This window comes from Gadus macrocephalus, chromosome 20, assembly GCF_031168955.1.
Source record: "Gadus macrocephalus chromosome 20, ASM3116895v1".
In the NCBI taxonomy this organism is placed as follows: Eukaryota; Metazoa; Chordata; class Actinopteri; order Gadiformes; family Gadidae; genus Gadus; species Gadus macrocephalus.
Window position 1 is genome coordinate 9794189 of NC_082401.1, and position 25791 is coordinate 9819979.

Here is a 25791-nt window from a genome sequence, read left to right on the forward strand (position 1 = left end):
TCGAATTGTTCTTGTGGTTAAATTATCCAGTGATACTTTATGAAGTGATGCATACAATAAACGTACATTATGCGTGGTGTGTGCGTGTGTCTAATAAGCCAAAAATTTGTTTGAACCAGAGACAAGTAGTAACAAGGCATAACCTGTTATTTTCTAAATTTAAGGTCGGTATTTGATATACATTCAGTGGTAACACTAAAATAAGGGTACTTTTATTAACCAATAACTAATACAGTAATGACAATTATTGTGTAGCAATAGCAAATGGGTTAGGGGAGGTGTATTAGTTGAGAAGGGTCAAGGGGTTAACCCAATTAAAAAACGTAGACATTAATACATTAGTTGACATGAACACCATTAGCAAATAAGACCATTTTTCTTATTTACTAAGACAAATGGTCTTAGTAAATAAGACTTAGTAAATTATTGGTGGGGAGAAGCCATTTTTCCATTGACTGGAAGCCTGCTTAATTTATTGTAGGTTACAAAAAATAAAGAAAATGGCGGCATTGTTGTTGTTATCGATTTTGTATCAGTTCTCACCACACAACGACGTCTCATCTTTGCTGCTTAAATGTCGGTATGTAATGGTATGGAGTTATTGAAACTTACTACGTGTAAAAAAGACTAGAAATTGAATGTTTATTTTTAAGCCTCGAAAGTTGCACTGGGTGCCTTTAAACTGAATGCATAAGCTTAGTGTTTCGTGGCTTGACCTAAAAGTGTATCTCTGACACCCAGTCCAGAATGCAGCATTTATTTAAGTTACTGTAAGACAGAAGACATGCACCATAAACCCTTATAACTGCTGTTCCCTGGCTGTGTGTGAGATGTTGAATAGAGTACATTGATCATGTAGTGCACTCACAAAACAGAGTTACAGTCTAACTGATATGCGGTACTCATACGACTCTGTACACACACACACAAACACACGCACACACACACACACACACACACACACACACACACACACACACACACACACACACACACACACACACACACACACACAGAGACACACAACCTCAATATGATTTAACAATATTTTTCTTGAGGTTGTAGTAAGACAAATCAGTTGTAGTTGTAGGCACGTTATTCTCCGATTGAAAAGGGCGAGCAAAAGTTCAGCTGTGGCCTTGTGCGATAGTTAGAGCGTAATAACAGAAATGTACACTAGAAGGAGACATATGACCACACATCTGTTTCAGCCCTTTACACCTGATATAGCCGACTGATAAACTTCAAATTAGACGAGGGACAAAAGCGGACACAGGTTATGAATAAGTTCTGTTATTTAAAAGCACATTAAAAGCATGTAAATAATGACAAATAATGAATACAAATTGTATGGATATCATTTAAAATGTTATATTAACATTTTGAGATAATCCTATAAGCAATTTGTCGAATTTCCAACAGCTTTGTTAAAGGGTTAATAATTAATTGGATAAAAATAGCACATGAATATATGATTATTAATAACTGAATAAAATAAAATAATGACTATTTGCCACATTGATACCTTTGGATTATGGATGTTTAAAAAGTATATCTATTTTTTATACATAAACAACATACACTGGTAAATACTGAATGTTATATATATTCCATAATCTATACCATAATTTATATTACACTATAGAATACAAGAAGATATCAACCAATCTAAATGTATTTCTAAGATGATTATTGTCCACAGATGAACTCTTGTCCACACACTATTTTGTGACTACTACTACTTGATCTTAACATTTAAATAATACAGAATCTTGTTGCGTACTTTGGTCAATTTGAATCCATACATGAGGGGGTTCATGATCGGGGGAATGATCAGAAACTCTATGGCGATGAAGTTCTGCAGCGACGGTGAGATGTTTTTGGAACCGAAGCGCATGTACATGGTATCAAAGACGATGCTGGACATAAAGGTGAGAAGACAGGTGAGATGGGGCACACAGGTCTGCATGAACTTCTTCCTGTTCTCGATGGAGCCCCGACACGTCCTCACCAGGTAAATGTAGGACCAGATGATCACCAGCCCGTGTAAGAAGTACACCAGTATGGTGAGGTACGCCAAGATGCTGTGCACTGTGGTGTTGTTTGACGGGCACGCCAGCAACACGATGACCCAGTTCACGCAGTACAGCCGCTGGATCTTGTCGCTGCACAGCGTGAGCCTGGACGTAAGGGTGATGAGGACAGCTTGAATGCTGAAGGGGGTCAACCAGGAGAAGCAGACCAGCAGGGATAACCTGTGCTTGTTCATGACACTGTGGTAGCGGAGGGGTCGACAGATGGCCAGGTATCTATCGTAGGCCATGACGGAGAGAATGGACAGGTCGCTGCAGGCAAACGAAAACATCACAAAGGCCTGCACGAGACACCCGTTGTAGGAGATGACATGATGAGACGAAGACAGCAGGTCCAGGAGGAATTTGGGGTAGAAGCCTGTTGTGCCGTAAATCCCGTTAATGCAGAGGGAACACAACAGAATGTACATGGGCTCATGAAGGCTTTTGTCCAGGACAATGGTGAGAATCAGAGCGCAGTTCATGGTTAGTATCAAGCAATAATAAAGCAAGGTGGAGGTAAAGAGAACCACTCTGTAGTTTGTGATCTCATTCAACCCAGAAAGACTCAACACTGTTATCATAGAGATATTATCCATGATCATGTTCATATGTCTAGAACATATTCATCAATGAAACTATACTACTCTCTGTTGTTGTCACACAATGCACATCAGGGTTATAGTGGTTAGAGAGGGAGGGATCTCCTGTACTCCTTATCCCTGAAGGGTTCCTCCTCTTTTGTGTCTGTTAAAATATAGTCAGAAGACAGTCGATGCAACCAATGAGCATACAGGCAAAATTCAGCATTACAGGAACTACCTTCTTCAGTGGATGTTACATTAGAATTAAGAATCAGAATTAGAATTAATCATATTATGCTTGACAATGATAATCATGTATGTCTTTTAAATATTTTCAAATACACTCAAACAACTTTTGTGTTTCATAGACTTATTAAAGAAACGTTGATACTAGGGTTGAATCTCATTGACAGGAGGCTTTCGGCAGACAGAACGAGAGTTACGCATGCAACTACGGTTCTATGAATTCCGGATGACCGCCATAGGCAGTGGTTTAGAACTGGATGTATCCCTCTCTCGAAGGTCAAGTGTATATACCAATGTATTCACATTGTGACCCTGGATGACGTAGGGTTATATAAGTTTGTCCCTTCAGAATCCTCTCACCCAGATTGACAGAGAACTCTGGCAGTCATCCAAATCATCAGTCATTCATAAAACTTGTTCTCTTTCATTCCTACTGACTGCCAGAGGCATTGCTTTACTTGATGACTATGGAACGAAGTCACGGAGAATCCTGCCCCACCTCATTGAGAGCAGGATGCCGGCCTAGGCAGGACAGCTGTCGCTGCATCATAAGGGGCAGCGACACTGACCCTGTAGAACTTGGATCACTCAAAAAAATAATGATTTGCCAATCAAGTAATTTGACAATAAGGTTTCTGTTTTAAGTATCTTATATTTCTGTGGAAATATTCAGTGGACCACAAAAGCTTTATTCCTGTACCCAACTGGTTCGGTACATAGATGACATAGAGAACACATGCTGCTAACCCTAGTGTGGAGGACCTAGGCTACGTTTACATGATGACGGTCTGAACAGAAGACGCAAAGGTGGCGTCGCGTCTTCACTTTTTATTCTGCATTTAGACAAGTGTTTTCGGTAGGAAATCTGCATGCATACGGTGACGCAAAAGTGTGTGGAATTCGATTGGGTATGCATGCCAGGCGGCTAGGTGGTGCTGTGATACACTATCACACAACACCGCCATGTCTGAGCGCATGCATAGAATCTTCCTTCTTCTCTTATCTGCGCCACGAAAACCAAAACATAATTACAGATCCTTCTCTGTTCAGTAATACTATATATACTATAATACTTCATATCCTGTACATTTCGTGGAAAGACTCCTCTAAGTTTATTTGAGCTGCCAGAGCAGCTTGACGGTCCTACGCATGGAAATAATCCAACATGTTTGTTTATTTCCCTGTACTGGCGCATGAATGTGACCTAAATGCGTACGCGACGTGAGCAGATCTGAGCAGAGTTTTGCGTTTTTAAGCCACAAAAACGCTGTCACCGTCTAAACGAAGGCACTTCCGATAAAATATTTTGTCGTTTTTACCCGCAAGCGTCCTCATGTAAACGGAGCCCTAGATGCCAAAATCCCTCTGCAAGGGGAAAAGGGGAATAGTACTAAGGACATTCTTCCCCAAAAGGCAAGTGCTTGGAGAAGTCGTGGACAATCAGTATCATCCAGCATACCTGCTGCATGAGAAATGGGAAACAGCAGCTGGCCATGAGGCCAGAAGAGGGTTGGCCAGCTACAAAAGGAAAAGAACCTCCCTCCTCAAGGAAGGATTAGAAGAGAAGAGAGAAACTTAATTGGTGTGCTCTCTGTGTCTCACCCCTGTATCTATTATTATCCACCCAGCCTTCAGTCTACCCCTGAAGGCCTCAGAGTAAACCTACCCTGGACGTGGAAGAATTTACGTTGGACTTTCCCACTCTCCCTTGCCCCCTCTCCCTTGCCCCCACCCTTTTGAATAAACCCCCTTTGTTACTTTTGCACTCAACTAGTTTGTTGGTGTCTGTTTATGCGCCAAAGAGATCCGGGTCCCGTTTTTGAGTGGAAAATCCCAGACGGTGTCTCGAGATCTGACGGCAGTGGAATTATGTCACCCTCAAATCTGCCATCCTTGCCCACTATGGAAAAAGCTTCCCGGCTAGGGCTCAAAAATTCCATGCATGGAAATATGATCCCATCATCGACAGACTGGTGATGGATAATTGCATTTGAGCATTACCCCCAGATGCTAAACAGTAAGCTGCCCAGATTGCCCACTATTTGGATGGGAAATGGGAGCCCGGAAGGTCAGAACCTGGAGTGCCACAGGAGGAGAAAGACTGTGCAGAAGCCTCTCCCACTCCACCCCGGTATGCCTCAGGTCTCGGAGACGGGGACTCGTGCTCCGAGTCCCCTGTAGAGGAAGAACCACCTGATAAGAGTCATACAAACACAGCAACGGCCATTGACTTGGGCGCTAGCTCCAGTGAACTGTTCTCCCAATTCCCAGAGGCAATTGGGGTGGGTCGTCCCAGCAAAGGGCGTTTCTCCACTGCCAAACCCAATGACCTCAACCTGGACCAGGCCTGGCGTAATGCAGCAGTAATGGAAGGGGAAATACAAGGATGGGTAAGTGAGGTCACATATCCACATCTGTGTGAAAAATGCAATGCTGTATCGGGTTATTCAACAGAGAGAGGGGAATGTGTGGAGGAGTTACTGGTGCAGAGGGCCTATGCCTCCAGAGTGTTATTCATGGAATACACCCAACTTGGGGCACACCTAGCAGTGGAAATACTGATGAGAGGGCCTTGGCTCGGTTCTTCTGATCAGGTGTGAAACGGGCAGTCCAAGACTACTGTGTTCACTGCCTGAAAACGGCCCCATAGACCGCCTACCGCAACCCTCTGTGGCTGTGGTGGAACCCCTCCCTAAATCCAGTCGGGTACATCGGTTCAAACTTGTCCTGATGGACTATGCACCCCGCTAACCGGTAGCTATACCACTTCGCTCAGCAACGGCCAAAGCTGTGGACAAAGAGTTATTCAGGCTCTACAGTCTATGGGGATCACAGAGGAAGCTGTTGAGCTGCCGTTGAGTACGGAAAGTGTCCTTCAATCCACACTTCACGATTAGCCCGTTTTGAGTACGACATCCGGGTCCTTGAAGTATGTTTCTTTTCGCCAGATCTGAATTGGAACGTACTATCTACTCAAAATTTGGCTAGTAAGTACGGACAGTACGGGTATTGGAACACGGCACTGGTCTATGGTCGGAGGGCTGGGAAAGAGGCCTGGGAACCGTAGCCATCAGCCCACAGGTCAATCATTGAGGGAAGAATTTAAATTTTTTTTTTTGGGACTCTTTTTTTTACATTTATTTGACATCCAGCTTAATTTTACCTTCAGGCAAATTGAGTCATCCAAACTTGCAAGGCTCCTAGATTGCATAGACGCCGTAAACAACTGGATGGTTGAAAGCTTCTTGCAGCTAAATCCAAATAAGCCTGAGATCTTAATCATAGCGCCAGACAGTGCTATCCCTCTGATTAAGCAGAGCATTGGGCCTTTGTCATCTGTGGTCCGGCCTAGTATAAGAAACCTTGGGGTGACTTTTGACAAATCCCTGTCTTTTGGCACTCACATCAAATCACTGTCTAAATCATGCTTTTTCCACCTACGCAACATAAGTAAATTAAGGGCTGTAGTCTCTCAGTCAGAAATAGAGATGCTCATCCATGCCTTCTTTTACTCCCGTATTGACTATTGCAATTCACTCTTCTCTTCACTTAACAAATCTGTCCTCACCATAACCTATAGGGCTCTACATGGTCAGCCCCCTGCTTATCTTGCCAACATAATTCACCTACACACCCCATCCCGGTCTCTCAAGTCTATCCATCAAAATCTGTTTGCCATTCCACGCCTCCGTCTGAAGACATGTGGGGATAGAGCCTTTGCCGCTTTGGCACCCAGACTCTGGAATGCTCTGCCAACCAGCATTAGGGTTTGCTGTGGTCGTGGAATGTTTAAAGGGTCAATTGAAGAGGGTCAAATTGTTCAGGCTAGCATTTGTTTTTCTGATTTTCCTACTATGCTTCTATCTTCTATGCACATTGTAAAGCACTTTGTGACCTTGTCTGTGAAAAGTGCTATATAAATACATGTTACTTACTTACTTACCTTGCCCTCACCTTTTTCAATCAACCCATTTTTGTTACCTTTTGCTTACAACCTCTCTGTTGTGTGTTTTCGCACCCAAAATCAACCTTGACTGATAAACATGACTCATTACAGTGCAATCCAATGACATCAGTGCCTTGAGCTCTTTCTCTGAATATTTGACCACCATTAACAAATGGATGAGCACAAATATATTTCAAACTTAATGATTTGGTTTTTTTGAATTTTTTGAATTTGAATTTCTGAATTTAATTATAGTTTTGTTGCTAAAATATATCAATAGTGAGATAATATATATATTGTCATCAATGTTTTTTCTTTATTTTCTTTATTTTTATTTTTTGAGAAATGTGTAAGAAATTATAGTATATATTTGAGATGAACATATAAGTAATACATTTTATTTTTAGAAAATTATATATTTGGATACGTTAAAAAAATTATATAGATATATATATTAATGATTATAAATGAAAATGTTAATAATAAGTATTATTATGACAATTACAATGAGTTACGGAGAAGGGGCGGGATTAAATAAGTGTAAACTTCTTCCCACTCCTTTTCGAACATGTTGTTACAATTATCAAGTATTTATCATTCATGTATCTAAATATGCTTTCTATTTTGTGTAACATCATTATTTTCTGTATGATATTTTCTGTTTTCTTTTACATGTTCGAAATACATTTAAATCAATCAATCAATGCAAGAGGTGCACAGTAGTTGAAACCCTTTGACATTTAGCTTAGCGTTCCCAAAGTTTTGTGTATAATTTTCCAGGACATTTCCCATAACCTTTCTGTGCTCAGGGAGGTCTTTGTTTCACTTCATGAACTGTCCATAGCAGATATTTTTTTTTTTTTAAATCAATAACTGTAAAAGAACTTCAGTAAGGTGTCATAACCCTTGACGTACAAGCAGTCAAACCATTGCTAGTCCAACCATTTAACCGGTAAAATCGCCTATTCATCTCTAATAAAACCGATTTTAAAACAAATAAAAAAAATTATAATATGTGTGGATTCGAAAAATGTTGTATTGTATTATATTGATTTTCTGTTATCTGGTGAAAGCTTGAAAGGCTCGTCATGGGTACACAGTTAGGGTACTTAATCGGCCGTACCACCATGCACACCCCTGATCTCGTCTGATCTTGGAAGCTAAGCATGGTCGGGCTTGGTAAGTACATGGATGGGAGACCGCCTGGGAATACCAAGTGCATTTAGTGTTGTCGGGTGGTGGCCAATAGGTGGCACTCTTCCCTCTGGCCTTAACATCAATCCTGATGCCCCACTGTAGTGACGGGGGCACTGTGCTGTGGAAGGCGCCGTCCTTCGGAGGAGTCGTAATACCGAGGTCCTGACTCGCTGAGGTCATAAAAGATCTCAGGGCACATATCGCAAAGAGCAGGTGTTTCCCCAGCGTCCGGGCACAACCAGGCTCATTCAATCTGGCCCCCTAATCATCCTCCTATATACATGTCTGACTCATTAATTCCCTCACTCTCTACCTCAAGCTGGTGTGTGGTGAGCGTACTGGCGCTCCAGGCTGCATCAGGGGATTACATCTGAGCAGCCGACAAGATGGTCGACCCTGCCAGGCCCAGGCCCTTTATTTCCACTCATAAAGAACAATTGAACATCAAACCATGTAACCCCTCAGAAAACAAAGTGCTTGGCTGCAGGTGGTGCTCCAGCCGAGCATTCAGAGCACTGCAGGGCGAGCTCTATGGTATGAGACAATAACAATCATAAACTAATGCTAGTTATAATCAGAAAGACATTTTGCAATTAAAAGTTAGCAAAGAACAGACATTTTTGCCATCATCAAGGCTTAGACGTTGATCAGGCTTGATCACAGGCTGATCAAAACCAACAGAGTTGGAAAAGGTGTCAATTTGGGAAAAATTACAACCTGTACAAATATTGATAAAGTAAAGCAATTTGTGCATTGAAATATCCTGCATGTAGTCCCTTTTAGCATTAGAAAGTTGGTGGAAACTGTTGAAATCAATGAATATTTTTTAACAACGAATTTTTCCAAATGTTTTTTATTAAAAATTGCTACATGTGGGACAGAATTTGTCAGCGTGAGTTTAAGTCAACATTGTTTGTTAAACTTTAATCAGTGGCGGCCGTGGGTGTGTTCGCCGTGTTCAGGGTGTCGCAAGGGATCCTGAGCTGCCGGACTGCTGCCGAGCTACCCCGCGGGACTTTTCAGCTCCCGGAGGACACCCGCCGGAGCAGCCGGAAAGCTTCGGCGGTAGTTATGCTCCCGAGTACACTGCCGGACGGCCGAACGGCTTCGACGGGGGCAGTCTGGCAGCTCCGGCGCAGGGAGTTTGGCGGCAGTCCGGCAGCTCAGCTCCCGGAGTACATTCCCTTTCTCCTCCATGTCACAGTTCATGGACTTCAGAGAGTCAAGGCCAAAGTTCCTTTCAACCAATTATTCTCAACCATGGCCAAGATTTTTCCCCACTAGGAGTCTTTACTTGTTGTGGAAGTGCCAGAGACGTCAGACGCAGTCTTTATGATTCATAATATCATCCGAGGCGCACATAGCTTTTGGCCGTGATATTAGATATAATATTATATAAATGATGGTCAATGTGGCCCGGGAAAGGGATGTCTGGGGCCCCCTGCTTGAGCTGCTCCCCCCGCGACCCGACCCCGGATAAGCGGACGAAGATGAGATGAGATGAGATGAGATAAATACCCAAACATAATATTATCATTATTATATTACATTATATAGATATAGAGCTCCAGGTGTCCACAAACGGCAACAATCCCTTTTCCTCCATGCTGTGGTTCAGTCTGACAGCTCATTGGTCAGTGGGCAGCAGCTCATTTGCATCAAAGCTACAGACACCAGAAACAGCGCATTCTGAAGGGACTGAAACAGAGGGGAATAGCCGTAGGAGAGTTTTTTTTTCCTAAAAGCTATATCCAGCAAACAGCTTCAAAAACATGGAACTCAAATACTATGTTTACTTGTTGTGAAAACGCCATAATATGTCTCCTTTAATAACCAAGGCCAAAACCAACAGAAAATATGTATCTCATTGGAAGAGTCAGTTGGCCATAGGAGTCAAGCACGAACACTTTAGCCTATGTATTTCGGATGTCTTTTAAAGCAATAAAATGTATTTGAATTTGGTGTATGGTTGTTAGATAGTATTTTTTTCTGTTTACGTTTGTGTCTGTCCGTCCCAAACATGTTGTACTGATTGCAGCCTAGAGAGACATTGAGACATGGAATAAATAACCAGGGAGAAGGTTTACTTTGCAACAAGCAAAATGCAACCAAAGGAAATGTATGTTGTGATATGTTCCTGCATTATTGTGGTATCACCTCATCATTTTGTAGTCATTGATACTACACTTTAAATTACGGTGTAAAATACAAGAAGATATAGACCAATCTAATGCCGCTTTTCCACCGCACATGTAGCTCGACTCGACACGACTCGACACGACACGACTCGACACGGTAGCAACACGGGTGCTTTTCCACCGCAAATAGTACCTCCTGGACGTGGGCGGGGTCGGCTGCGCGAAAGGGCCGTGACGTATTTGTGTACGCGACGCAAACAACACATACGCAACCCACACATGGACAGAACCCACATAACAACAATGGGGGACATCGATCACATTACTATTATTAGCTGGCATGTTGAAGAAGTTGGAGAAGTGGAACATGTTGGCTGCGGCGCTGCTATGGATGTTACCAGCATGGTTGCCATGTCGCTCTCGTGACTTCGTCACACTCTCTGGCCAATCAGTCGCCGGCCGTCTGCCGACGTCACCTTTTAGCATCGGCTCAGCTTGGAGCGAGTAGGTACTAGAAAAAGCAGCCACTTCAGGTACCAGATACCATGGTACCGCGGTGGAAACGCAAAAAATGCGAGCTGAGTCGAGTCGTGTCGAGCTGGTACCATGCAGTGGAAAAGCGGCATAAATGTATTGCTACGATTATCATTGTCAACACATGAACCCTCAATTATGACAACTTCCTATATGCATGTAAATAAAACAGAATCTTGTTGCGTACTTTGGTGAGTTTGAATCCATATATGAGGGGGTTCATGATCGGGGATATAATCATGAACACCATGGAAATTAAGTTCTTCAGCGACTGAGCAATGTTTTTGGAGCCAAAGTGCATGTACATGATATCAAAGACGACTGTTGACATGAAGGTGAGCATGCAGGTGAGATGGGGCACACAGGTCTGCATAAACTTCTTCCTGTTCTCGATGGAGCCCCGACACGTCCTCACCAGGTATATGTAGGACCAGACGATCAGCAGCCCGTGGAAAACGTACACCACTACCGTGATATACACCACAATGCTGCTCGGTGTGGTGTTGTTCGACGGGCACGCCAGCAACACGATGACCCAGTTCACACAGTACAGCCGCTGGATCTGGGCACTGCAGAGCGTGAGCCTGGAGGTAAGGGTGATGAGGACGGCGTGAAAGCTGAAAGGGATCAACCAGGAGAAACAGACCAGCAGGGACAACCTGAGCTTGTTCATATAACGGTGGTAGTGCAGGGGTCGACAGATGGCCAGGTATCTATCGTAGGACATGACGGAGAGAATGGACAGGTCGCTGCATGCAAACGAAAACATCACAAAGGCCTGCACGAGACACCCGTTGTAGGAGATGACGTGAGACGAAGACAACAGGTCCAGGAGGAATTTGGGGTAGAAGCCTGTGGTGCCATAAATCCCGTTAATGCAGAGGCAACACAACAGAATATACATGGGCTCATGCAGGCTTTTGTCCAGGACAATGGTGAGAATCAGAGCGCAGTTGATGGTTAGTATCAAGCAATAACAAAGCAAGGTGGAAAAAAAGATAACCACTGCATAGTTTGTAATCTCATTCAACCCAGAAAGACTAAACACCGTTATCAGAGAGATATTATCCATCATCATTTTCAAATGCCTACAACAAATTCATCAATGAAACCATACCAGTCTTTGCTGGAGTCCCACAATGCTCATTCAAGTTATAGTGGTTAAGGGGAAGAGATTCTCCTATCCTTCTCATCCCTAAAGGGTCCGTCCACTTTCGTGTCGGTTAAAATATAGTCAGGAGACCAATGAGCATGCAAGCTCAAATCGGCCAATCCCGTTAGACAGCACAGGAACTACCTTCTTCAGTGGATATGACATTAGAATGATTCATATTATGCTGCTAATTATTGTAACTAGAGTTTTCGCAATAATGTGGAAACCCCATTCAATAATGTAACACATTTCTGAGCGCCTAAGATAATAACATTTTGCTTATAATTGTACAACGTATAACATTAAGTTCACCACAAATGACTCTTAAAAGCTGTGCCAACATTTACATTATTTTTAACTATTCAGCAAACAAAAGGCAACAGGCTGATTATCATTTAGGGGGCCACTCAATAACATGCAGAACCGTCATCAAGCCACAGACTTTCTACTCATCATTCACATTTAAGGTAATTTACATTTCCTAAGGAGGAAAAACTACCGCAGGGGTAGTATTATTCAGGAGATTTTCAGGGTACAAATGTCAGGATATGTTGGTCCCACATACGGCCCATCAGGAGAATATCAGGACTTACATGTGTGTCTGAAAGAAGCTAGTATGTGAGCATTTGATTGCATGATAAAATTTGTCAATTTATGGTAACAGGGGTAATTGTTTAATGGAAAGTATAGTATACTTTGCATGCAAATCAATTATTAAATAGCTTTTACTGTTATTCAGGGCTGAAAAGTGCATTGACATTTTAAAATGTAAGCCAACTACTATTGATTAGTAATAATAATCATCATCATTGAGATTAAACATCTCTTCCAGTGTCCTGGCCAAGACAGGCAGCAGTAGGCTACAGTCACATATTGCCTACACACAAAACATAAGAAAAATAAAACAACTAAAACAGTCCGCAGGGTGAGGGGGGGAAATCAATATCGCAAGACATTTGGGGAGGCACAAGGAAGAGAGTAATATTAAGTTTGAGCAACAAAGTGTAAAGACTTGACTCTATAGACATAGTTCACCATACTGTGTTATTGACATGTGCGATGTTTGGATTAAACGTTTTTCATATGACAAAATGAACGACCCGCCATTGCTTGTTGAGGTGAGAAATTGTCTCTTCCCTTCTTTTATCGCAATTTCTACAGTCTATAGACAGTTTGTGTTACCTGTGAAAGTTTGTCGACAGCGGAGCCATTATGTTTAAAAACATAACGATTTACCTGGGTGATTGTCGCTGCGGTGTGTTCTTACCTGCGCGTGTGCCGATGGCGGAGCCGTTATGTTTAAAAACAAAACGGGCCCTATCTTGCATCCGGCGCAATTGACTTTCTACAATGACGCATGTGTCGTTGCTAGTTTGCAACTGGCGCAGAGCGTTCTTTTCCCTCCACGGCCACACGCCTGTAAATTAGGGAATGATCTTGCGCCCCAAGGGGCGGTTCGGCGAAAGGAGGAGGCGTGTTCTGGCGCAAACGTTCCCTGGTGATTTTTTTGCAGTTTCAGATAACAAATGCGCCATAAACCAGGAAATACCTGGTTTAAAGTCAGTGGTGCGTTGTTCAGATGCTATTTTAAGGGCGCATGCATAATGTTGCTTGTGCACCTCGCGCATACACTTCTCTCATCTACCTAGCCACACATTCTTGGTAAATTATTTGGGAAAGAACAGGGGTCTCATTTATAACCGTTGCGTACGCACAAAACGGAGCTGAAATTTGCGTACGTGACTTTCCACGCCAAGGTTGTGATCTATAAAAAACCGACTTGACGGGAGAATGTGCGCAGCCCTAAGCAAACTCTGACCCATGCGTACGCATGGTTTGGAGGAAAAGGAGAAATGGCGACACAGATGGTGTGGTGGTGAACTGAAGTCAGACAGAAGAATTGTAGAGTGAGAAGAACGATAATGTTTTATCATCGCCCTTCATAAATTTAATTTCGACCCGTATCATGCGTTAAATCTACGTAATCAGAATAATTTAAGTCAACTGCGTTATTTCTCAGTTATAACTCCAGAAACATCTCCTTAGAATAGAAATAAAAATAAATCTCTATATTTAATCCCTTCACTCCAAACTGTCCACTGACGGCGCGACTGCATGGAATAAAGCATCCGTCCAACATGTGTCAATAACATAATATTTTTATGTGAGACTGTAAACACATAATCAAATGTCAATTAAATCCCAAGTGTGGAAAACCAAGCCACACTCCTCATCACAATCGTTGTCCGTTACTCTTGATGCTTTTCATTAAGTGTTCTCGGTCAGTCTACCGCAACCCTATAAATACAGAGTTGAGCGCCGTGGTAATGCGGCACCATATGGCACTTCTGGCGGACCAGGCAGGATTCGGAGGGAGAGGGTCTTTAGGGACCATAACGATTTATTGGTAGGCTACATAAAAATATGTACCTTTATGTCAGACGAGTCCACTTCTTTTTTTAATTCTGGGACTGTGCGCTCCGTGCTACTGACAGAGTTCACTGCTGCATGTTGCCGCTCACTCTGCTTTTTGTTGTTGGCGATCCCATCCTTGACCGCCGAACAAAACTACTTTTCGGGCCTCCATCTCACCCAGAAGTGTCTCCACTTCAGCCTCCGTGAAATTTCGCTTTTTTGCTTTTCTCAGTACTTCTGCCATTGTTTCCGACAAGACATAATACTTGCATCTGAGTCTGTTTTACATGCAGATCGCATTCATGAGGTCATTTGCATTGACCATTTATGGTTAAAAAGGGGCGTGTACAGGGCGGAACGTGAAGCTGATTCAGCTGCGCACAATTGTAGTCAGTATGTGATTTATAAAGCAAAGATTGCGTACAGGTGTGCGTACGCAGTGTTTTATAAATCCGAATATTTTTTGGCGCACGCAAAACTTGGCTTCTGGGCGTACGCACATTTTAAGTAACGATCCCACGCACAGTTTTATAAATGAGACCCCAGCTGATTCAGCGGTAATAAGTTGTACTTTTAAATCAATGCATCTACAAACAACATACAGCAAACACATATTTTCTTGACACAGACATCGAGTACAAGCCCATGACTTTTAGGATTGATGAGTATTTGATTGTGAGAAAACCTTGGTTTACCGCCAGTTGAAAAGAATGAATGCGTGTGTGTATGTGTAAAAGAATTAATGAAAGCGGGCGCGCATCCATCTGTTTAAACACACGCAAACTAAACACGTAATGCATAATACAGTCCATGGCAACATATATTATCGGGGGGGGACATGCATATTAGGAACACAAGTCGATAACTATAATGCATACAATACTGGTAAGAAATTATGTTTGTTAATGTATTGCGTCTATCATTAAATAGAACCACAGTTACCGCATATCATATGTGTGTTAAGTTTCCTTTGCCGAAATTCATTTGGACTCAGTGTTTCTGAAGTTGTGGAAGAAAACGCTATTCCATTAGTGAATTAGGCCATATTATTTGGCCATAAACTGAGCCATTTGAAGTTTGAAATTCATGCAGTCATGCATCTGTCTCATCGGAGACTGCAAACGAGCTGTGAAAATATCAACTCGTCAGATTCAAATGCGCTCATGGCTCTTAAAGGGGATGGGAGATGGCACTCTCATTGGTTTATTGCACGTTACGCCCAAACCACACCTAGGCTACTTCAGACCAACCCTTTTTAGATTTGCGCTGAGCGCAAGAGTCATTTATGCGCCGGTAAAATCGCAACATCACCATAGAACCGCCCACAAAGTTACTTGCGCTTGGCGCTTCTCACTTGCGTTTCAGACCGTTAAAATAGTGCCCAACGTCTTACCTGGGCGAGTGTCGCTGCGGTGTGTGTGCGTGCGTGTGGGGTTCTTACCTTCGCACGTGTCGATGGCGGAGCCGTTATGTTTAAAAACATAACGTCTTAGCGGCGAGTGTGTCGCTGCCTTTGTCTTGACGTACGGTGTGTGCGCGTGTGTGCGTGTGTGTGTGTGCAATTCCGTGTATTTGTCGCTGCCTTTGACTTGACGTGTGGTGTGTGCGCGTGCCTGTGTCTGTCATGGGTATACAGGTAGGGTACTTCATATTCCAATGCAAGAAAGAAAGACTTGCAATTTGAAGTAAGGTGCTTTAACCTTATTCAATTACCCTTCTTGAGGGCTGCCGGGGCCCTCAGGAAGGGTAACGGCAGGGGAGCCAACCAGTAGAGCGAGTGTGGTTCAGCTGTTGCCCGGCTCCCAAACAACAACAGGGGCAAGGGGACAGTCAAAGAGGTGCAAACCCCTATCAACCACACACACAATTGCCGAGGCAAACAAGAACCAGGAGGGCGCTATTAGTGCAAATAGTCTGATAGCCCAAACTGTTCAGGAGCCTTGCGGGAATCCGGAACACGGTCCATCAAAGGAGTGATCATCACAATATTTCACTGTTATTGGTATATGCACCTGCCTCTGTAATCAACGCTTCTCAAATAAAAAATGTAGGGAGGGAGCGGCATTTTTGGTTGTTTATTTTGTAAATCTTGCTCTCTTCTGCTTTATTATATTTTCACTCTTTACGGCTTGCAAAGCTCACCTACATCAGTACTAGAGCTTGTGCATTCAGAGCATTGTAGGGCGAGCTCTGTGGTATGACACAATGACAATCCTAAACTAATGTTAGTTATAATTAGAAATACATTTTGCAATTCAAAAGTTATCAAAAAGCAGACATTTTTGCCATTATCAACACTTAGACGTCACTTCATTCGTTTTTCTCAGTAAAACCAGCCTATTTACAATATAATTTAAATCAAATCACAGGCTGATCAACAACAACACAGAGTTGGAAAAGGTAATTTTTTGGAAGAATTACAACATGTTCAAATATTGAAATTGTAAGGCAATTTAGGCATTAAATATCCTACACGCAGTCCGTTTTAGCATTAGATAGGTGGTTGAAACTAGTGAAATCAGGGAAAATAATTTTTCTCAATGTTTTTTAATTAAAACAGGGACATGTGGTACAGAATCGTGAAATAAATGTATGCCAAGGTTGTTTGTTAAACCTTACTTAGGAGTATTCTTTTTTAATCAAACATTCTTATTTTACCATCCTGCATTTGATAAATCGATGGATAACACTTTAATAATACCCAAAGGGAAATTCAGGTGTATTAGCAACAAAAGTGGACCGAAGAGTACAAATGAAGACGAACAAGTAGAGCATTTCTAACTAAAATAACGTTATCATTCTTTGAAAACAAAAGCCACTATATGCATAAAATATTTATCTAATTAGATAAGTCACTAGGCCATACGAGTCCAGCAAAAACACTTAAGCCAATGTATTTCGGATGTCTTTCATTTTAAAAAGAATATTCGATTTTGGTGCATGGTTGATATATTCTAAATTTTTCTTTTTGAAAGATAAGCCATTGGATTTGCATGTTTTTGTGTCCGTCTGTCCCAAACCTACTGTTGTTAATCTAGACCGACATTGAAACAGGGAATAAATAACCAGGGAGAAGGTTTGCCATGTAAGAAGTAAAATACAAGCAAAGGAAATGTGTGATTTTATATGTTCAAGCATCATTGTGGTATCCCCTTATTATTTGTAGTATAGTATGCTACTGTTTACATTATGGTGTATAATACTAGGAGAAATAGACCAATCTAAATGTATTGCTACAATTATTATTGTCAACACATGAACTTTCTGTTGTGACTATTTCCCATAAACATTAAATAATACAGAATCTTGTTGCGTACTTTGGTCAATTTGAATCCATATATGAGAGGGTTCATGATCGGGGATATGATCAGGAACTCTATTGCAATGAAGTTCTGCAGCGATGGTGCAATGTTTTTGGAGCCGAAGCGCATGTACATGATATCAAAGACGACAGTGGACATGAAGGTGAGCATGCAGGTAAGATGGGGCACACAGGTCTGCATAAACTTCTTCCTATTCTCCATGGAGCCCCGACACGTCCTCACCAAGTAGATGTAGGATAAGACGATCAGCAGCCCGTGGAAAACGTACACCAGTATGGTGAGGTACGCCACGATGCTGTGCACTGTGGTGTTGTTCGACGGGCACGCCAGCAACACGATGACCCAGTTCACACAGTACAGCCGCTGGATCTTGTCGCTGCACAGCGTGAGCCTGGACGTAAGGGTGATGTTGATGGCAAAAATGCTGAAAGGGCACAACCAGGAGAAGCAGACTAGCTGGGACAACCTGTGCTTGTTCATGACACTGTGGTAGCGGAGGGGTCGACAGATGGCCAGGTATCTATCGTAGGCCATGACGGAGAGAATGGACAGGTCGCTGCAGGCAAACGAAAACATCACAAAGGCCTGCACGAGACACCCGTTGTAAGAGATGTCGTGAGACGAAGACAGCAGGTCCAGGAGGAATTTGGGGTAGAAGCCTGTGGTGCCATAAATCCCGTTGATGCAGAGGGAACACAACAGAATGTACATGGGCTCATGAAGGCTTTTGTCCAGGACAATGGTGAGAATCAGAGAGCAGTTGATGGTTAGTATCAAGCAATAATAAAGCAAGGTGGAGGAAAAGAGAACCACTCTGTAGTTTGCGATCTCATTCAACCCAGAAAGACTAAACACTGTTATCATCGAGATGTTATCCATCATCATTTTCATATGCCTACAACATTCATCATATCAACTGTATCTCCCTTTTTGGACTCACACAATTCTCGTTAGGGTTATAGCGGTTAGAAAGGGAGGGACACTCCTGTACTCCTAATCTCTCAAGGGTCCGTCCTTTTTTGTGTTTTAAAATATAGTCAGGAGACAATCGAGGCGACCAATGAGCATGCAAGTTTAAATCACCCAATCATCACAGGTACTACGTTCTTCAGTGGATGGTACATTAGAATGAATCATATTATGCTTGACAATGATTATAATGTATTTCAAATACTCAAATAAACATAGAAAATCTAGACCTAAAGTGTTTCTTAGACTGTTACAGAACTTTTTATAAAGAACACTGATACTAGGGCTTTGTCTTAATTGCCAGGAGGCTTCCTTATGTAGTAATTTTTTTTGGGCCGACGGAATCTGAAATATGTGACGTATTGCAGTTTCTTAGAACAGTCGAAAGGGGGCCAACATGTCTATATGGGCTGTTTTGGACAACCTTTACAAACAACCTATTATATCGTTCCAATTGGAGATTATGTTAAAGAAATGTAAGCTATTTAGCAGGTTGTAGAGCTATTCCCATGCTCCAATATATAATGATGATTATGTTTAAATATATGTATTTTTAACCAGATCAACAACTTTTTAAAAGACGCTGTTTTTTCAAACAATCTGACTCTGAGTTTGGATCTAAAACAAACTCATAGAATAGAGATCACTCAACAAAATAAAAGTAATTTGACAATCATGAACAGGTTGCTGTTTTAGGTGTTTTGCATTAATGACCTGTATTCGATACAGTGGACCACAAAAGTCTTGAGAAGTGGGTTTGTACTTTTGTACACAACAGGTACTGTACATAGAGTTCATAAATAACACATACTGCTAACCCTAGGTAATGTTATAAGACCACAGTATGCCACTACTTTATCTATGTGGAATGATAAACACAACACATATCAGTTCAATCGAATGACACCAGTGCCATGACCAAATATTTGAACGCCATTAACAAATGGAGTAGCACAAATATATTTCAAATTTAATGAATCCAAGAAGTGCACATAAGTTCAAAACCTTTGACATTTAGTTTGGGGTTCCCACTATTTTCAGTGTATCATTTTCCGAATGTTTTCCAGGATATTTTCCATAGTCAGATTCCCACCGTTTTCCATTAAATCGTCAATTCGTAAATGATAAAAAATGTACTAATAAGTATGGATTTGTAAAATTATATAGTACTTTTAAAGAACCATCATGGGTATACAGGTAGGGTACTTCATATGCCAACGCAAAGAAAAAACTTGCAATTTGAAGTAAGGTGCTTTAACCTTAGTTGGTTCCAGTGAGGTTTAGTGATGGAGTGCCAGGCCCTGCAAATAGAAGTGCAAACCGATCTGTCCCAGGAGTCCCTGAGGCAACAAATCCTTCCGGATCAAAGCCCCTACCTGAGGGGTCAGTCCTCCCCAACATCCCCATCACCCAACACATAGTCCCTCAAGTTTGCTGGCGCTGACAGCCAGGGCTGCCAACCCCCCAGGGAAGGGAATCAGCAGGGGAGCCAACCGCTGCAGCACGTGTGGTGCTGCTGCCGCCTGCCCAACAACAACTGAGGCGAGAGGGCGGTACGGCAAGAGTCCATGCCAAAACGTGCCAAAAACTGCAAGTTTAAAATATAATGGAAAAAAAACGACATGTTGATCAATACCAGAGATTGTGGGAAGGTGTCATTTTTGGAAGAATTACAACCTGTTCAAATATTGGAAATGTAAAGCAGTTTATGCATTTAAATGAGCTACACGTAGTCCCTTTTAGCGTTACAAAGGTGGTTGAATCTGTGAAATCAATGCATATAATATTTTTTAAACCATGTTAAGACTTTCCAATTTTTTTATTTAAAATTGCTACATGTAGGGACAGCATCTTGAGAAGCTTATGTCAAGTTTGTTTTTAACCTTAAATCAGGATTATACATTTTTTAATCCAATGTTCTAACTTTACCGCCTTGCAATAAATAAATACATAGATAACACTTTATTAATCCCCTAAGGATAATGCAGGTTTGCTAGCAGCAACTGTGGACCGAACAGTGCAAAGGAAGAAAAGTATTTATACTTAAAGTGAACATAACATTCTGTAATATTAAGTGAAAACCAAAGCCAATAGAGACAGTCACATTCGATTGAGCGATACATTTCACAAGAGGTCTTTTAATAAATAAAATAATTAGATTTTGGTGTAGGGTTGTTATATTGTATGTTTTTTCTGTTTCTGTTTGTGTGTCTGTCCCAAACATGTACTCTTTGCAATCTAGAGAGAAATTGAGACAGGGAATAAATAACCAGGTAAAAGCTTTACCATGCAACAAGCAAAAGGCAAGCAAAGGAAATGTGTGATGTGATATGTTCAAGCATTATTGTGGTATCACCTCACCTCTTTGTATAAAACGATACTACACTTTACATTATGGTGTAAATAAACAGATATAGACCAATCTAAATTTATTTCTACGATGATTATTGTCAACACATGAACCCTCAGTTATGAGTAATTCCTATAAACATTTAAATAAAAAATTATCTTGTTGCGTACTTTGGTCAGTTTGAATCCATATATGACGGGGTTCATGATCGGGGATATAATCAGGAACACTATGGCAATGAAGTTCTTCAGTGACTGAGCGATGTTTTTTGAGCCAAATTGCATGTACATGATATCAAAGATGACGGTGGACACGAAGATGAGCATGCAGGTGAGATGGGGCACACATGTCTGCATGAACTTCTTCCTGTTCTCCATGGAGCCCCGACACGTCCTCACCAAGTAGATGTAGGACCAGACGATCAGCACCCCGTGGAAAACGTACACCAGCATGGTGAGATACACCACAATGCTGTTCGGTGTGGTGTTGTTCGACGGGCACGCCAGCAACACGATGACCCAATTCACGCAGTACAGTCGCTGGATCTTGGCGCTGCACAGCGTGAGCCGGGAGGTAAGAATAATGCAGACTGCCATAAAGCTGAAAGGGATCAACCAGGAGAAGAAGACCAGCAGGGACAGCCTGTGCTTGTTCATATAACGGTGGTAGTGCAGGGGCCTACAGATAGCCAGGTATCTATCGTAGGACATGACGGAGAGAATGGACAGGTCGCTGCAGGCAAACGAAAACATCACAAAGGCCTGCACGAGACACCCGTTGTAGGAGATGACGTGAGACGAAGACAGCAGGTCCAGGAGGAATTTGGGGTAGAAGCCTGTTGTGCCGTAAATCCCGTTAATGCAGAGGCAACACAACAAAATGTACATGGGCTCATGCAGGCTTTTGTCCAGGACAATGGTGAGAATCAGAGCGCAGTTGATGGTTAGTATCAAGCAATAACAAAGCAAGGTAGAGGTAAAGAGAACCACTCTGTAGTTTGTGACCTCATTCAACCCAGAAAGACTTAACACTGTTATCAGTGAGACATTATCCATAATCATGTTCATATGCTTACAACATATTCACAATGAAACTATACCACTCTTTGCTGGAGTAACACAATGCTCATTAGGGTTACAGTTGTAAGAGAGGGAGGGATTCTGCTATGCTCCTCATCCCTAAAGGGTCCTCTTTAGTGTGTTAAAATATAGTCAGGAGACTGTCAAGGCAACCAATGAGCTTGCAAGCTCAAATCCACCAATCATGTTAGTCAGCACAGGAACTACCTTCTTCAGTGAATACTACATTAGAATGTATCATATGATGCTTGCCAATTATAATGTATTGTGATAATCTGAGGCATTAACGGAAGACAAAGACTTTAAAATGAAGATGTTAGGTGTTAATTTATTTATTCAAACCGGAAAAAAACTTTCTTTTCAACATGTTCTACGCTGGAAACCACACAGGGCGTCAGTCCTGGAGGTGCAGAGGAAGATGTTGTTCGCCTCGGTGGCACTGTGTGCTCAGACGGGTAGTAAATATAATACAGCGATATGCATCGATGTTTGAGCGTTACATTGATGCAGTTGGATCGTTCGGCAATCAATCGATGAATCGATCTACATTGATGGATCGTTACAGCCCTAATACTACAACAGGGGAGTGCATGAACCAGTCCAATGACTGCTGAGCTTTGTGGAGACCCCCTTCTTCCTTCCAGGAGCGTATTTCCACACTTAGCCCCCGTTAGAAAGTCCTCTTCCGTGCAGTGGGTGTCATAAGCCTGCTCTTGGCGATCTCCGGTGTCTTTGATGGCCCATCTGGTAAATGCCTGAGTCTCTCTGAGCCACTGTCGTAGCTGTGAGAAATATTCCAGGCCAGGCTCACTGCCCAGTCCCGGTTCTGGAGGGGGCCCGGACATCAGGTCTACTGGGGTCCGCAACTTCCGTTCGAAGATTAAAGCGGCCGGGCTGCAGTGTGTGGACTCTTGAACTGCGGTTCTGTATGACCTTTGGATCAGGGGAAAATGAAGGTCCCAGTGTATTTGTAGCCGTTGGTGGGCCATCATGCCAATGATTAAACCATTCCACAAGACCAACGTTCTGTGGATGCAATGAGGTGGTCCGAATCTTCAACCCCAGTCGAAGTCCTGGAATACCTGGGCCTCAAAGTTACGCCCCTGGTCCACATGGAGTTCCTCTGTTGCACCGAACCGTGAAAACAGTTCCTGCACTAGTTGCCGTGATGATGAGGTCTGATCTGACACCGCAAATGGCCATTTCAGGAAATCCTCCATAGCCACGAGAACATAGCGGTTGCCATTGTCAGTGAGAGGAAAAGGACCATGGATGTCAACTCCCATGCTGGTAATACTGTAAGGGGGCAAGTTATCGTTGTGTGGGCACCTTCAGCGGTGCAGCTGTCACACTAGTGGACCAACAGCTTAACATCCTGGCGGCAGTTTGGCCAGTAGAAGCTGCCACAGAGTCACCATGAGGGTCTTTGAGTCCCCAAAGTGGTCCAACGTTACTCAGCCATGAACCGAGGCCCACATCACTAGCATCGGTATTCACGATGAATGGTTCAGCTTGGGTCTGGATAAGCCAAGAAGAGGGCCCTGGTGAGCGCCGTTTGCAGCAAGTCAAAGGCAGTGTTGCATTGCTTATCCCATAAGAAGTCCTGCTCCTTGTGTGTCCGGTGATGTAAAGTGCTAGCAATGCTGGCAAGAAAAAAGTCTTTGAAATGGCGATAAGATGCCAGGCCCAAGATGTTTCTCACCTCTACGATGTTACGAGGAAGTGGTCGCCCACTCAACTTAGCCACCGAGGCCGGGTCGGTGCCCACCCCTTCACCACTGATGACATTGCCCCAGAACGATGTTTCTCATCTAAGCCGGTGGCACTTTCCCGGGTGGAGGCGAAGGTAAGCTTGGCGAATGGCTCCGAACACCTCATGTAAGCTTGCGAGGGCCCCCTTAAAGTCTGCAGAAGGGGTAAGGAGACCTTCAAGTTCAACGATGCAGCAATTCCGACGGACATTGATGAGGAAACTCTCCGTCAGCCGTTCAAACGTTGCTCATGCGTTCCAAAGGCCAAAGAGTATGACCTTGAATTGCAACAGCCCTTGCCTGATGGAGGAGGCTGTTTTGGGCTGAGCATCTGTGGCAAGTGCTACCTGCCAGTACCCACTGGAGAGGTGTAGGGAGCTGAACCTACTGGAACCGGTGATGTGTTCCAGGGCATCGTCAATCTGAGGAATTTGGTGAGAATCCTTCTCTGTTACAGTGTTCAAAAAGCAATAGTTGACACAGGAACACCAGCTACTTTCCTTCTAGACAGTAGCTGGCGCACCGGTCTTTGTGCAGTCCTGGTCTCATGCTGCAATGATGTCCAGTGACTGGTTCAGCAGCTCCTCCAATGGCCGTTTCTTAGTGGATAAGAGGCCTTCACTGCTCCGCTGAAGGAGCTCTTGCACTGCCTGGTAGGTCACGGCTGAAGAACTCTGAGTCGGGTTGAGTAAAGTGATGGTCAGCTAAGCTGGTGGGATGGTCACTGACAGCTGAGGCGTTGGCGTCACTGCTGAGAATGAAGTCGTGGATGGACAGGCACATTCCCAAATGGAAGCTGGTGCGGGTAGCCTTTCCACCGCTGCAACGGTAGTTTTCTACCACCCTGGATCCCAGGCAGAGGGTGGCACGTTCACTGTAGCCTTCAACTGAGGGAGCAGGTCATGGCCAACTATACAAGTGTCCGATATGTCAGCCAGCCAGAAGTCGTGGTGTAGCTTTGTGCCCCACTGTGACCCACAAGGACACGCTCCCCTTCATCTGGCCCAACTCTCCAGCGACTATCCTGAATTTGGTGGTGATAAGTGACCAACCTTGTGGTAGGGAGCCCTCTGTGTCGACCATCGCACCAGGGCCCATCAAGGAGATGGTGGACCATTGGTCATGGCTCCAAATCCACCCTGTCAAAGTGTCCCAACTTCCCCCACACCATCGACAATTCCATAGTCCCTCTTTCCCCTCAGGTCAAGAGTCTGGGTGACATCCTCGATTGCACACTTTCTTTTGAAAAACACATTAATATTCTCACTCAGTCTGCTTACTTTCACCTATGCACTATCCAATGTCTTCTTCCATCACTCACACCCAACAGCACTGCAACTCTGCTCTCCACTCCCTCTGCCCGCTTGTCCACGATGGGGCTCACCGGAAACAGCAGAAACAGCAGCGGTCAGCCCCAGACATACGTAGGTCTGTGGGTGGTGGATGCTGGGGCGAAGTCGCAGCCTGGAAGACCACCTCTCTGTCTTCCTCCCCCTCGTAGTAGTCCTGAGGCTCTGGACGGTTGCAGGCAGGGTTGGGTGGAGGGTTCTACCTCCGCCTGTTCCACCACGTCAAGAGCCGCACCAACGCCGGGTTTAGAGCTGTAAGTCTGCAGCGAAAACCCCCAGGCAATCTCCCTCCTGGCTCTCTAGTTGCTCCCTGCTGTGGTCGGTGAAATCCCGCTTCCCGAATTACCTCTCTAGCGCCCTGGTTAGTGCCTGGAGGTCCCGCTGCTCTGCTGGTGCCAGGTGGAGTACACGCCCTGCCGTCCCCGCCTAGGCCAGGGCAAGGTGGATGGCTTACTCCTCCAGACTCCAGAAGCAATGTAGGGCAGCGAGAAGAAATGTGCAAGGTAGGGCTCTAATGGGGTCAATAGGGGCCAATAGGCGGCTGCCAACGGCCTCTGGGAAGTTCTCAACCCTGTCGCAATAGGCTCATCAGAGCGCCCCGCACAATCTCACTCCTCCCTGGGTCCATCCTTTGGATGCCTCATGGGAATCCCCCAACCTGGAATCGCCTTCTGCATTATCAATG

At 43.5% G+C, this 25791-nt stretch overlaps 4 protein-coding genes and 1 pseudogene across 4 annotated transcripts; 1 reads left to right on the forward strand and 4 right to left on the reverse strand.

Moving 5' to 3' along the window:
- Window positions 1–1738: 1738 nt before the first annotated feature.
- LOC132449034 (olfactory receptor 2K2-like) lies at window positions 1739–2732 on the reverse strand. The gene has a single exon (XM_060040615.1). It carries the CDS (start codon window positions 2681–2683, stop codon window positions 1739–1741), a length of 945 nt encoding a protein of 314 aa, XP_059896598.1. The 5' UTR covers window positions 2684–2732.
- A 5225-nt stretch (window positions 2733–7957) lies between these two features.
- On the forward strand, window positions 7958–8075 carry LOC132449246 (5S ribosomal RNA; annotated as a pseudogene).
- Window positions 8076–10840: 2765 nt separating this feature from the next.
- Window positions 10841–12843, reverse strand: LOC132448846 (olfactory receptor 4M1-like). The gene has a single exon (XM_060040393.1). The coding sequence runs from the start codon at window positions 11793–11795 to the stop codon at window positions 10854–10856; it is 942 nt and encodes a 313-aa protein (XP_059896376.1). The 5' UTR covers window positions 11796–12843; the 3' UTR covers window positions 10841–10853.
- A 4428-nt stretch (window positions 12844–17271) lies between these two features.
- LOC132448847 (olfactory receptor 2K2-like) lies at window positions 17272–18499 on the reverse strand. Its single transcript, XM_060040394.1, has one exon. It carries the CDS (start codon window positions 18497–18499, stop codon window positions 17534–17536), a length of 966 nt encoding a protein of 321 aa, XP_059896377.1. The 3' UTR covers window positions 17272–17533.
- Window positions 18500–20854: 2355 nt separating this feature from the next.
- Window positions 20855–22093, reverse strand: LOC132449011 (olfactory receptor 6C1-like). Its single transcript, XM_060040593.1, has one exon. The coding sequence runs from the start codon at window positions 21992–21994 to the stop codon at window positions 21047–21049; it is 948 nt and encodes a 315-aa protein (XP_059896576.1). The 5' UTR covers window positions 21995–22093; the 3' UTR covers window positions 20855–21046.
- Between the last annotated feature and the right edge of the window lie 3698 nt (window positions 22094–25791).